The sequence below is a fragment of the Coturnix japonica genome, chromosome 2 (assembly GCF_054131305.1).
Source record: "Coturnix japonica strain WE chromosome 2, WE-NBRP24, whole genome shotgun sequence".
NCBI classification, from domain to species: Eukaryota; Metazoa; Chordata; class Aves; order Galliformes; family Phasianidae; genus Coturnix; species Coturnix japonica.
Window position 1 is genome coordinate 135,191,520 of NC_140664.1, and position 12,773 is coordinate 135,204,292.

Consider the following 12,773-nt stretch of genomic DNA (forward strand, 5'->3'; position numbering starts at 1 on the left):
TCTGCAGTACAATTTCTTGGTGATTTCCTTCCTGGTGTGGTTCAGTCACACCTCTCCCCATTCCAGACACTCTCAAAAGCCTCTGCTGGGGAAGCATTTTAGGCAAAACAAGAAGACAAAAAAGAAATAGCCCCCATTATTCCTCACTAACCCTTCCTTTTCTTATCTAGCATTTATTATCTAACACCGAAGAAAGGTATCCAGCCCATGAGGTTTTGCTTCTTTATTTTACAATGTTTTGTCACATACCAAAAGCTTGTTTGAAAGAGAAAACACGGAAGTGCTGATTGTTTTCAGAATGGCCATACAAGATTCTTATCAGGATAGAAAGTAATATAAATATATATCTCTCTCTATAAAAATAAATGCTTTAGTACAAGGACAATTTCAATGAGGGAAAGAAACAAAATGGTAAAAATAACCCCAACACGTAACATCACGATTTCAGTTCCTTTTATAAAGGTGTTCAAACATTTGACCTTCCAATGAGTGCCAACAAGGGGAAAAGAGAACCATGGCCACCACTGAAACACGCTCACAGTACCTGGATTTTGTCATTCAGAGATGTCACATTTCATAAAGACACTGTGCCAGGACAGATGCATAAACGTTAGAAGAGCATAAGCTGGATTTAACTCAGACAAGGGTACGCATTCAAACCATGCATTTCACACGTCACAGCTGTTCATTCACTTTGCCCCAAAGGAATGATTTTAGTCTACAGGACAAATGTGAACTGCTTGTAAGAAGGCCGTAATGGCGATACTTGCATTGCACCTGAGCCAGCCAGGAGTGCAGTTAAGTGATAATGAAACCCACCCTAAGCACTGACATCTGTATGAATTCATCTACTGGAAGCCTGAAGATTTAGGAATTCAGCTCTTGGTTTTGACTTCCCTTCCAGAAGCTGCGCTTTCCTTGCTCCACGGACCATCTACTACAAATTGACTGTTACTGTTTGAAAGTTCCACACACCCTTTTGTTGAGGCATCCAACAAGTGTCTGATGGCCAATGCAGAGTGTTTTTCTTCTGTGCCCAGATCAACACCACCAAACTCCATCTTGTGGGACACGGTCAGTGGGCATGGTGGGATGGGCTGATGGTTGGACTGGATGATCTTTGAGGTCTTTTCCAATCTTCATGATTTCTATGCCTCAGGCAGAGCTCAGGGCCCCATTCCCTCACTGGATGGCCAGGCTTCTCCCCTAGCAGCACAAGCCCTGCAGCTCCAGTGCTGGCAGCACGGCCCACTACCTCCCTCTAGTGTCCGTACCAGAGCCTCCTGCTTTTGTTCTCGCCCCTAATGAGACCTTGGATGAGTTCTTTCAACTCTCAATTCAAGAGAGATCTGGTTCAGTCCTGTGCGCAGTGACCCGTAATTAATGTTGATAGACACTCTGGAGTAGGAGAATTCATCAAGCCCCAGGAGTGACTGGGGATCAAGCAGTCTCCAGAAACTCTTATATAATTAACATTTAACGATTATGCAAAAGCCCCAAGGCATGCAGCTGTCTCCTTCCTGCAGGAGAGACCTGAGGGCAAGAGGACATGAAGATGAACTATTCAGGAACTCATTATCAGCTTAACTTCCCTCCTCTCATGTTCACAGACTTCTCGCTGGAGCCAACAAGACAGAAACGTGCAAATATCACCTTGGTACCAGGCCTACAGTTAGAAGGGACTGAAAAGCATTGGGTTTGTCAGCCTACCTTAAATCTGTCCCCATATCAACACATACATCACCGCATTAATATAAAGAAGAGGCCTCTCTTGGCCAGGAAGAAGTGGCAGCAGCACCTGCTATGACACGCCAGCAATCTCTGGTAAGTAAACATCCATTAATGGGGTGGCTGAGGAAGAGACAGATGCACACATCCCTGTCTGAGGAACTCAGCCCTGGTAATGCTTTAAAATACATCTTAAAAATATTAATCATAAGCCAGATACAATCTTAAAGACGTAAGCTAGTAAAACCTTAAGCTGTAAAATCAACCCGAGTCAGTGGCTGAGGTAAGGAACAAAGTGGTAGCGATCAGGAAACTGCAGATACATAAGCAAGATGCTCTTCTTCCCTATGTAGAGAGTAAATAGTTACTGAAAATATATTTAATAACCCAATGGGCCACTTTAAAACACCAGAATTCTTGCTCACAAGTTAACAACTGTGGTTGTTAGTTAAAAGATGCTCTTTCCTATTAAGGTAACATTATCTTCTATAATTTAAACGGCCCAATCTATAATTCAGTGCACTCTTTATTTGATATTTACCCTTGTGCCTCTGAGGCATCCTAAAAGCTGATGTGCTTTGGCAGGCTCTTAAAGGTCAAATAATTGACGAACTGGACCCACTTAGGTGCACAGCTGTGTTCCTGTTCAAGCCAATGAGCAAAAGCATCCTGTACTTTGTGTAGAAAGGACTTTATAGATTTCAAGACTGAGCTTCTATTAAAGGGAGTCTCTCTTGTAAACATTTAATCAGTTCTGGGAATACAAAACATCGGTATAAGACGTGCCAATTAATCAAATGTCACATGAACACAGACATGCTGCAAGAGTGTCCTTCCTTATAGCTCAATAAGAAAAAATATCCCTTATGTCAAATATAAGGGACTACTCAGAAGATGCCAGTAATGAGGGATTTGCCCTGCGAAGGAATGTGAAACAGGAATGTCGTGATACAGCTTAAGGATGAAAACATCCACAGGAAATAAACTGAATTCAGTAGTTCTGCGCTAGTTATCATTACAAGGATAACTGCTCTGACCTTGCAGATGTTGCTAAGAACAAAGGTACAACCATTAGTTGCTTTACAGTAGTTTAACAATTAAAATAAAACTCTGCTCTTTTGGAAAGACTGAAGGAGACTCAGAACAAGTATGGGTCAGGAACTGATCACAGCAATTCCTTTGCTGCCCAGCCAGCAGCAGATTTCACTGACATCTTCAAATGGCACCTACCCTAAGTGTTACTATTGCCATTGAAGAGCTTGTAAAATAGCACGAACCTTTCACTTTCAAAAGCCTGCACTTTGAGGCTTTCATCATTTCGTGTCTTATACCAGTACTTTATATTCCCAGGTCTCATTAAACACTTTACAAAGAGCCACCTCGTATCAGTGGCTCAGTCTTTAAGTGCATATTTTCTATACTACCACTAGAATCTCTTATTTCATCAAGTTCTGGACGCTGTTGCTCGCTGACTTGAAAAGGAACACCCACATAGTTGCTCTGTTTCCCCTTCTGGGTTATAAAAAAAGTGCTAAATTCTTTGTTCCCAGCTGCAGGCTCCAAACGCTGACTGCGAGGATCCAAGTTCTGCAGTAAGATGCTGTAGGAACACCATGGTCCAAAGGCACAGCCAGGACAGGTTGAAAAAAGGCTCTTAAAACTTTGCATCACGGCAGCAAGAGGGATTTTGCCAGTCTTGTCCAGAACCATTTTTTGGTGCAAGGATTGGTGTAATCACAAATTGTAATGAACCGCAAGATACTTGGAAACTCGTTCTTCATAGTCTTGCACTTGACTGGAATCAGCCGCTTCAGACGAGCACCTGAAAGACAGATCACACAGGCAGAGGATTACATAGAGCTACACTCACATCTTGCTTATATTGTCTCCTCTAAGCAGTACATGCGCCCCAAGATGCAGGTTCTCACCCTGAAGCAGAAGCTGTTATAGAGAGGAATGTCTCCCCATCCCATTTTTCCATGAGGACACCTGCTACCAGCTGAAGTCTGCCCAGTGCAATGATGCTGAGGCCTGGATGAGGCAAGTACAAGATTTCCTAACTGCAGCAGGTGCTTAAGTAACAAGTGGAGCTTGCACAACTTGCCACCAAACCCTTCTGGGTGTGACAGTGTGAGCTCCCTTGCATGAGCGAATAACTTAGTTCTGCAAACCTGTACTTACACGTATGATTTTACTGGTAGAGTAAATAGAGTAATTACATAGAAATGTGCATTTCTGGTCTAATGAAAGGTACGCTGCAAAAAGACTGATGTAGAATTAAAAGGTCTTTGCTACATATTCTTCTGATTAGGGGCTGATGCAGTGTGCTAGGGATGCTCATGGGATTAATGCCAAGATTGGAAATTGTTTTGTCATGGAAGATACAGGTAATTCCTCACTGGCTTCCTATTTAACCTCTAGTGTGTCAGTTATAATGCCACGTCAAATAACTCATCTACAAGAGACTCAATATTCAGGCATTCCTATGGATCTTAACATATCCTCCATGCTGTTAAGTTGGGCTGCATTTACTACCTATATACACACACAAGTGTAGGCTAACTGCTAGTTAGAGATGCAATCTGAACAGACTTGATGGAAATAAACATGTTTTCTTCAATTCAGGAAGAACATGGAACAGATTTTTCCCATCAAAGTTGAAAATTCAGTCTATTTCTTGTTTGCCTATCCATGATGCTCCAGGATCTCTGCAGAAAGGTGCGTGCTCATTAACTGAAATTACCCCAGCACTTAGTCACACTGCAACACTTTCCCCAACAGCAACAAATTTCCTGTATGAGTCTTGAAGCATTTCAGAAGTTCCCCAATTTGCATGCAGCTACACCAGCTCCGGAGCAGGCAGTTAACCCACTTGGCAGCTGGAGCACCCAAGCTTCTCACTCACATGCAGGTCAATGGCAGGGCAAGGAACCAAGTCCAACAACAACAAAATGTATAAAACCACTGTTAGTTTTGATGGCTGCTTCTAATAGAGATAAGTTTGTTTACTTACTGAAGGGCATTAGAGCCAGGGCTACCCCTGTGCCTAATTGGACTTGTACACATAGGTCAGTGAAAAGAACACACCTCTGAAACTGGGTTCTGGTTCAATAGCCACCTATTACTCATTTTCTCCTTTCTCACCTAGATTTACCTCATCTATTTAAATCCATCCCAGACCAGCCCTCATTCTGCATTTGTGCAGTGGCCTGTGGTATAGCACTGACCTCAGCCACAGCTTCAGATGTTACTGCAGTACAAGTTACAGTGCTGACAGGCAATTTCAAATAGAGTGTTTGAGAGATCTTACCTGGGGAAAGACTAAGAGCAAATTTGGTCTGAAAATCACATTCATCGCTTTCCAGGTAATCATCTGAAATGACGACCACCATCCTCCGACACCTTCAGAGAAAGCAGCCAGGGGAGAAAGAAATAACATGTCAATGGAGATGCTTCTCATTATCACCAGTAAAAGAAAGAGGTAATCCTCCAAATTACTCTGATTGAAAAATGAACCCCTTAGTTGTGGTTGAGCGGGAATTAACTAGAGGGTAAAAACTACTGACAAAGACTAGGCTTCATACACACTAAAATACTACAAGATGAAGAGCAAAGACCTCACCATCCATGGAATCTTTATTTGATGCTCTGTTTGTCTATTATAAAAACTGCCATCTAAATTGTCTGCTCATACACCTCTTGGGATCTCTCACCGAGCCTGATTTGGCAGGACTGTGACAGCAGAAGAGATGGCTGGGGCAGCAGTGAGCACTTCCCCTCTTCATGCTGTAAAGGACTTTATAAGTCTCTGTCTAGGATGTTGCTTTTATGTCACACACCTGCCCATCATCCGTGAGTCCCACAAAGGTATGAAGGATCCCTGAACACCAGTACTGTTCCCTCAGATTCTACATAGTGAGGTGGAGCTAACTCCAAAATACAGTTTAGAGCTGAATTCATTTAAAGATTCCCTCCTAAGGTGCAACTGCAGGATGAAAAGGGATCAAGTGTAAGTGGCATCACTGTTACAGCATCTTCTCTGTGAGCTACGAAGCTACATGTTTAGGAACGCCTGAGTCTTCGTTCTTGAACCAAGAGTATGAAACAAACCCCATGAAGACATCCTCACTGATTTCTCCTGCTCCACTGGCACAATGAAGTTAAAATGAGCACAACATTTCACTACACTGAGCTGCCCCAACCATCCATGGTTCACTCACCTTCTTTCTATGAGTTCTCCACTGATGGACCACACACACGTTCCTGGCAAGACATCCCGATCAAACACACAGAGCTTCAGTTTGAACTCCGTTTGCTCCAGCTCTCTGATCATCTCCTGGACAAACTGAAGGTCTTTCTGACAGTAGCAGATGAAGGCATCAAACATCTCTGTTCCATGCCCTGAAACCATTAAAAATTCAGCTGTCACCTATAAATAAATTCCCAGACTGAACATAGCTCTGTTTCACGCTTGCTAAGGTAACTGAACTTTACCAGACCATGAGGATGATGTGCTGTGGGTTAAGCCTAGAAATTTGGAACCAACCATTGTTATGGCCAAGGTGTTAAACTTGGTTACCTAAGGCCGCATCCTAAGTAAATAGCCCTGTTTTCCAAACATGCTAATGGCTGGCAGCTCTCATTTATTTAGCATTCGTACCAGTAAGACAGTGCTTTATTTACAGACAAGAACCTCACAAACAAGCATCTTAATATTACTGGATCGTTTTCCACTATGTTATTTTATTTCCCTATCAGTGTCACTATACGTCTTTTCAAGTTTTTATGCCAGCTAAAGCCTACTACTGAAAAACGAGGTCAGGCTCTAAATGTGGCTCTAATGAGAAAAGCAGCAAGCCAGTGCGAAGCTTCAAATTAAGCAGCAGCCAGTCAAGCAGAAGGGAAACTGACTGCCAGGTCAACCTGGGGCACAGCACTACCCTGGGTTACGTCAGGCAAAGCTGCTCTACAGGCACTGCCATGTCTGTGGGGCTGTGGGCACTTGGCAGGGACACTGATGTCCCCACACACAGCAAAAGCAGCTGCTCGAAGTCAGACCAGCCAGAGGAGCTCCTGGGGAAGTGTGCTGACATCTCCATTCTTTGTGGCTGCTGCTCACCCTCATATTATAGGATGGTCACTTCTCCAGCTGCACTCAGGTGCACACGCAGCCCAGTGCGCACCCAGAGCTGTGTTCCCCACTGCTCTCCACTTCACACGCAGCAATACTTCCAACCCTGCTTCCCTTTTTATTCAAGATTCTTCAATCTGCTGAAGACTGGGCAGCGCAGCCAAGGCAGCCAGCTCTGAGCTCCTTCCCCTTCGTGCTGCACTTTCAGCAGCCTGCAGCTGTTTGCTCTGTGAGCCAAGCCAAGCAGAGGGACAGCAGCTGCTTCTGGGAAGTCTCCCTCCACACGCGGCCAGCAGGCTCTGTGCCAGGCTGTTCCAGGGTGCAGCCTTCCCCAGGGCTGCTTTTGCTTCTCCTTTCTGCCCAAAGGAACAGGCAATGGGAAGGATGAAAACGCCTGCAGACTACCAGCTACAGCATATCAGTCGGGGTTAGGAAAAGTCACAATACTGAAAGTGAACTGATTTTCTGCACTTCTTACAGGGATCTGCTGGGCAGCTGAACATGCTGTGATGCCATCACTGCACTCACCGTATGGATCATCCCTCGTGGTGATGCCCATCAGCTCTGATGTCTTTGGCACGCTGCTGTCTACCGCCGGGACCTGCAATGGCTGCTCGGCCTCCTGCTGCTTCCTCCTTAAGTACTTCTTGCAGTCCTCCTCTGCAAAGACACAACATCAAGCCATGAATGTGATTCTATACCGCAGGGGTTCTTTACACAGGAATCCCTACTTTACACATCAGGGATATTAGAAGGTAAAACCCTGCTGGGTTTTTTGGTGCCTGTCTACAGACCCATCAGCCTGGAGTTCACCCAGTGCCTTCTTGAACCTCTTGATGCTGCACCCACCACCTCCTCCAGCAGGGACAAGTCACATTCCAGCACACCCCTGGATGGGCTTCCTGTCCTCCAGCAGCTGTCAGAAACTGCTGTTAGCTCGGGCAGAGCAGATGCACACATCACAGTGGAATAACTGAGGGTGCTGTATTTGCTGCTGTGCATTTTCCTTGTGGGACAGCGATGTACATTAAGCTATTACACATTTTGCTTAAAAGTGACCGACAAATCTAACATCAAAGTCTTTGGGGAACTGAAAAGCAATCCTGCAGGCTCTGCTACAATGCAATCTACAATCACAGAACTGAAAGTAAATGGAGATTTGAAACTGGCAATTAAAAGAATGATGAAACTCCTCTTCCCCCTGCTTTCTCAGTTGTTCAGCAGTGAGAAGAACCAGCTGCATTCTTCTCTCTCCCCTGTTGCAAAGTGCCTGACATAAGTTATTCCAGCTTGATCCCCAGAGTCATCACCACCCCACTCAAAGCTGAAGCACACTAAGTTAATGTCCAGCCTGAAGGAATAACAGACTTCCAGTGCATAGGCATGGATTAGCCCCCACCAGGAGCTGACCCCTGACCATGTACAGCTTAACAATAACAAACAAGACAAAAACAACCCTAAAAACCCATAAAGCAGAAGCCAGTTAAGAAGCAAGAAGCTCCTCCACATTGAGTAGTCCCATTCCACTCACAAGGTGGTGAAGGCCTTACATTCTTTGTGCAGTCGAGCAAAAGCCTGAGGTACTGGAGAGGAAGAAAATAACCAGTGTTCTCTGTGCTCATTAGAAGAGAGAGAGGATACCCTGTGCTTCAAGCAGGAACTCAGCACTTCTGTAATAGGTCAGGAAGAAACAAAAGTCACTGTTTCATCAGGAAACAGCATAAACATAGCAAAGCAAAGAGTTTCACATAGCTAAAGATGATTGTACAATGAAATAAACTGATGAGAAAAATCAAGACAGGGGAGCTGCAATGTAAATGGAACCCTGCAGTACTGATGGCCATAAGAGACACTACACAAGAGACACCATTTTTTAGCATCCTAAACATTCAGCGGGGCCTCAAAGCAAGAAATGGAGCATGTGATGAAAAAAGAAGGAACTGGTTCTGAAGTAGAAACCGCAAACTAAGTAATATCCTTTGGAGCTGCACAGCATCATCGAGTTGTGTTCAACAGGGACATCTTGAGGCCTTCCAAACACTTTAAGATGCCTTTGCGGGGGCTGCTGAAACATACCTCAAATCTGCACCTCCTGTAATGGAAGCACAGAGCACAGCAACCTCGATGCTGATGTTCTCATCTCCAAGCCAAAGTCTTAACGGTGCAAACGAAGACGCCTTTGGTAACAGGAAATAACACGCACAGGAGTTTATGCAACCACCCATTTGCTTTCCTCTTATGAGCACAAATATCTCTGAAGTCTGCAGGAGCTCTGAGCATTGTCAACTTGCAGGCCCACAATCCTCAGCCAAAAATAATGAGACAGATATGGCTGCACCAGGTCAGGCTGCTGGTCCCTTTAGCATCCTGTCCCACATAGTGGTCAAGAACCAGGGGGGACTGTAAGTATCACATAAGCACGCAGCAATACTTTCCCCAGATAATTTCTCTTTTGGGTATTATCTACCATCTATTTTTAAAACCTATTTATCAGACCACTTCCAGTTCAGCCATTTCTGGAGTCTGAGCCAGTATTTCAGTGTTTTCTTCCAAGAACTTATCAGCCTCCTCTTATCAGCGTGACCCACAGCTGGGCTAAACTTGTGACTTCAGCTCCTCCCGCTCTGCTCAGGGTCTGAATGAACTCATCCACATTTCCTGATCTAAGGGCCAGAGGCAGCTTTGGGGGTGCACATTGTGAAGCCCCAGCTCCCTCCCACAGCTTCTGCTCTTGGTGAGGATCACAAAGCACGTGGATATTTACTATTTTTTTTCCCCCCCAAAAGTGTCTTCAGAGCATTCTTCATCTGGGTGAGCTGCAGGAGTACAGGCACATCTGTGGTCCTTGCTCAGGTTCCTAACAGAGATGCTCTCCTATACCTTCAGTCCTTGCAGTAACAGGAAATGAGACTTGTTGTTCCTTCACCTCAGACCCAGGAGGATACCTTAGGTAACACAGGGCCTCTTTTGGAAACACCTGGGTAAGGCAGTTCCCTTCTGACTGCAGTTCTGAGAGCCGCCTTCCCTCTGAAGAATACGAAGAGCTTACAACGAGTTAAAAGAGCAGCTGTGGGATCTTCATATTTACTGTCTTGTGCTGATTCCATCTCAGTGTGCGAGGAAATTAACTTCTCTCCTGTTATTCACGTTCACGATGCAGCTCCAGATCTCCATGCCAACATCTCTGGATCTTCTTAGAATATCTTTGCAGGCCTCATCACAGCCCACCTTGTCAAAGGCATCCCTTGATGTGCAGAAATCCCATTTGTGGGGTTCCAGGCACTCCATAAGTTCATTAAATATGGAAAAGATCACTGAGACCATCAGGTCCAACCCCAACCCATCACCAATACTGCCCACTGACCACATCCCTCCGTGCCACATCTTCACAAACACCTCCATGGATGGTGCCCCCACCACCCCCTGGGCATCCCATCCCCACTACTTCATAGAAGAAATCCTTCCTCATACCCAACCTGAACCTCCCCTGGCACACCCTGAAGCCATCACCTCCCCTGGCACAACCCCTCAGGAGCATCACAGCGGCTCCAAGCCCCGACCCCACACCGCCCGATCGCTGGGATTGCCGTGTCTCACCCACGCTGCCGCCCAGCTCCAGCAGCACATCGTGACGGCCCAGCTGCCGCAGGAGCTCCAGTAACCGACCCACGGTGGCTCCGCCGGGACAGCGGCTCTGCCACTCGTCCAGCAGCGCGGCCGTGGGGTCGGGCAGCGCCTCGAGCCGCCGGATCTCCAGGTATTCGCATCCCAGCTCCTCCGCCAGCGCGGTCCAGTCGGCGGCCGTCGCCGCCCGCGGGTTGAGATAAAGACCGAGGCGGCGCCGCACGCCGTAGTTGAGGGCCACCATGGGCACGGCGTGCAGATCCGCCGGCTCGGGGCCGGGAGCGGAGCCCGCACCCACGGGCACAGTAGCCATGGCCGGGCCGCTCTCGCAACTTCCCCGGCCCGGCCCTTTCGCTTCCCGCATCGCTCCTCCTCCTCGCTCCGTGCCGCCCGGCTCTGAGACCGCCTCGCCGCCTGCTGGGCTGAGCAGCCCCAGCGCTTGGCTGTGCTTTGGGATGGAAGGAGCCTCAAAGCCCACCCAGCCCCAACTGCAGCTGTAGGCAGGGACACCACCCCCTGCTCGGGCTGCCCAGGGCCCCATCCAGCACCTCCAGGGATGGGGCACCCACAACTCTCTGTGCAGCAGTGCTGGGGCCTCACTGCCCTTTCAGTGTAGAGTTTCCTCCTAACAGTTCAAAGCTGTTACTTGTGGTCCTGTTACTTACATGTAGTCCCTTTAGGTACTGGAAACCTGTTGTAATGTCTCCCTGGAGTTTTCTCCATGCCGAACAACCACAACTCCTTCAGCCTCTGATGTGGGCCATTGTTTTGTCCCAGTTTTTCATTTGAGATGTGATTGTTTCTTTTAAGCAGCAGCCCCTGAAGCTGAGCATCTTCCGTCATCTCCTCATCAGATCCTGCCATCCAGCAATGGGGCATTGATCACATCACACCACTTGTTTTCTTCTTATAGCATCACAGAATCACCGAGGTTGGAAAAGACCTACGAGATCATCCAGTCCAACCATTTGTTGGTTCTTTTTTCAGTGCTGTCCTGAACCTATCTACCTATATTAAGTGTTCATAGATGTAACAGAGCTTTGCTGCTATTCCTTGCCAAGGAGGTCTAAATGGATCCCTAATGGTCGTTAATTTCCAGTGGGATATTTCCTGATGCTGATGAGGAAAGGTCTGTTTGCAAAGCTGAGCACAAATCAGCCTTGACATGCAGTTTTAAACAGAAAAATGTGCATGTTGCTCATCTACTCCCCAGATAAGAGGCAAAAAGAAGGAGAGAACTGACAGGCCCAGTTCTTGTCTTGAACTTGGGAAACCTGGTTTATCCAGTAAGATGTGGGCTTATATTTCCAACCCACGCTCAGTCCTAGGGGATTAAGTGGGGAGGTTCTTCCACAGTGTGGCAATGAAAGCTGGAGCTGAAAAGGTGCGACTCCTGATTAAATGAGGAGCTTCTGGGATTTAAGTTCCATCACTGCCTCGAATATGTCAGATGATCTCTAGAGGTCCCTTCCAGCCCCCACAATGCTGTGATTCAAACTCAAGCCTCATGGAGAAGTTCCTTCTGATGCAGTTGCCCTGCAAGCAGAACCAAACAGATAGGAATCCATTCAGCAGCGCTTTGTATGTTCTTCCCAGCAAGGGTCTTCCTTAACAGTGAAGAAAGCAGCTCAGTTTCTGGGTAAAAAAGCTGGTGTGTTACAGACTCATTTACCTCTGTCAATTATCAATCCCTTCTATTAAACCCTCTACCCAGAATTAGTGCCTGAACACAGAGACACAAAGGCTGGGGCTTCCCTCCCAAGCTCACTCTGCAGACAGTGAATGAAGACAGAGGTGCTTTTGGGGTACAGATCTTTTGTGTCCACGCAGCAGATTGATCTCTGGCCCCTCAAACTATCTTCTTTGCTGCACTGTTCACTGTAAGGCACACAAAGAAGACTTACATTGCCATTACGATCCGGACCTTGTTTAATGGTGTTAAACTTCCTGTTGTCCTTTGGGTAGTTGCCAATACCAGCACTGTATAACCAGGTGCCTTAATTGCTGGAAACATTGTAATCCACCTTGAGAACGAACAAAGGAAACAGTAAGATGGGCTGAGATGGACCTTTGTGAAGCTTCTGCCCCCATTCACCCCTGCCTCAAGGGGAGAGAAATCCTTGCAGAGGAAGCAGGGTGGCTTAAATCCAACATCAGCTTTGCAGTTGCAGGGCAGTCCAAACCTATCTTGGGAGGGGTGTAGCAGTGATAGCAAACAGGGTGTGAGATCTCTGTGCATTCATTCCTAGGAGAGGTGACTGCGGTGAGAAAGCACAGCGCTGGCAGCAGG

General features: G+C 46.6%; 1 protein-coding gene across 5 annotated transcripts; it reads right to left on the minus strand.

The window, feature by feature from the left end:
- Positions 1-208: 208 nt before the first annotated feature.
- On the minus strand, positions 209-10,811 carry MYD88 (MYD88 innate immune signal transduction adaptor). 5 transcript variants are annotated; one of them, XR_014943212.1, is made up of 6 exons: positions 10,457-10,811; positions 8,410-8,529; positions 7,388-7,519; positions 5,949-6,129; positions 5,039-5,130; positions 209-3,550 (listed from the first exon to the last, which is right to left on the minus strand). XR_014943212.1 is itself a non-coding variant. In XM_015852905.3 (5 exons), exons 1-5 carry the CDS (start codon positions 10,794-10,796, stop codon positions 3,396-3,398), a joined length of 900 nt encoding a protein of 299 aa, XP_015708391.2. In that variant the 5' UTR covers positions 10,797-10,811; the 3' UTR covers positions 209-3,395. The 5 variants fall into 5 exon arrangements, 3 of the variants coding, with proteins under 3 accessions (XP_015708391.2, XP_032298840.1, XP_085395185.1); XR_014943211.1 differs by having other exon boundaries at positions 8,391-8,529; XM_015852905.3 differs by lacking the exon at positions 8,410-8,529.
- Positions 10,812-12,773: the final 1,962 nt, after the last annotated feature.

Coding starts and splice junctions, on each gene's coding strand:
- MYD88 (XM_015852905.3), bottom strand. CDS start 10,796: ATGGCTACTGTGCCCGTGGGTGCGGGCTCCGCTCCCGGCCCCGAGCCG. Junction 6,130..7,387: donor CACGAGGGATGATCCATACG/GTGAGTGCAGTG, acceptor TAATGGTTTCAG/GGCATGGAACAGAGATGTTT. Junction 3,551..5,038: donor TGCTCTTAGTCTTTCCCCAG/GTAAGATCTCTC, acceptor TCTGTCTTTCAG/GTGCTCGTCTGAAGCGGCTG.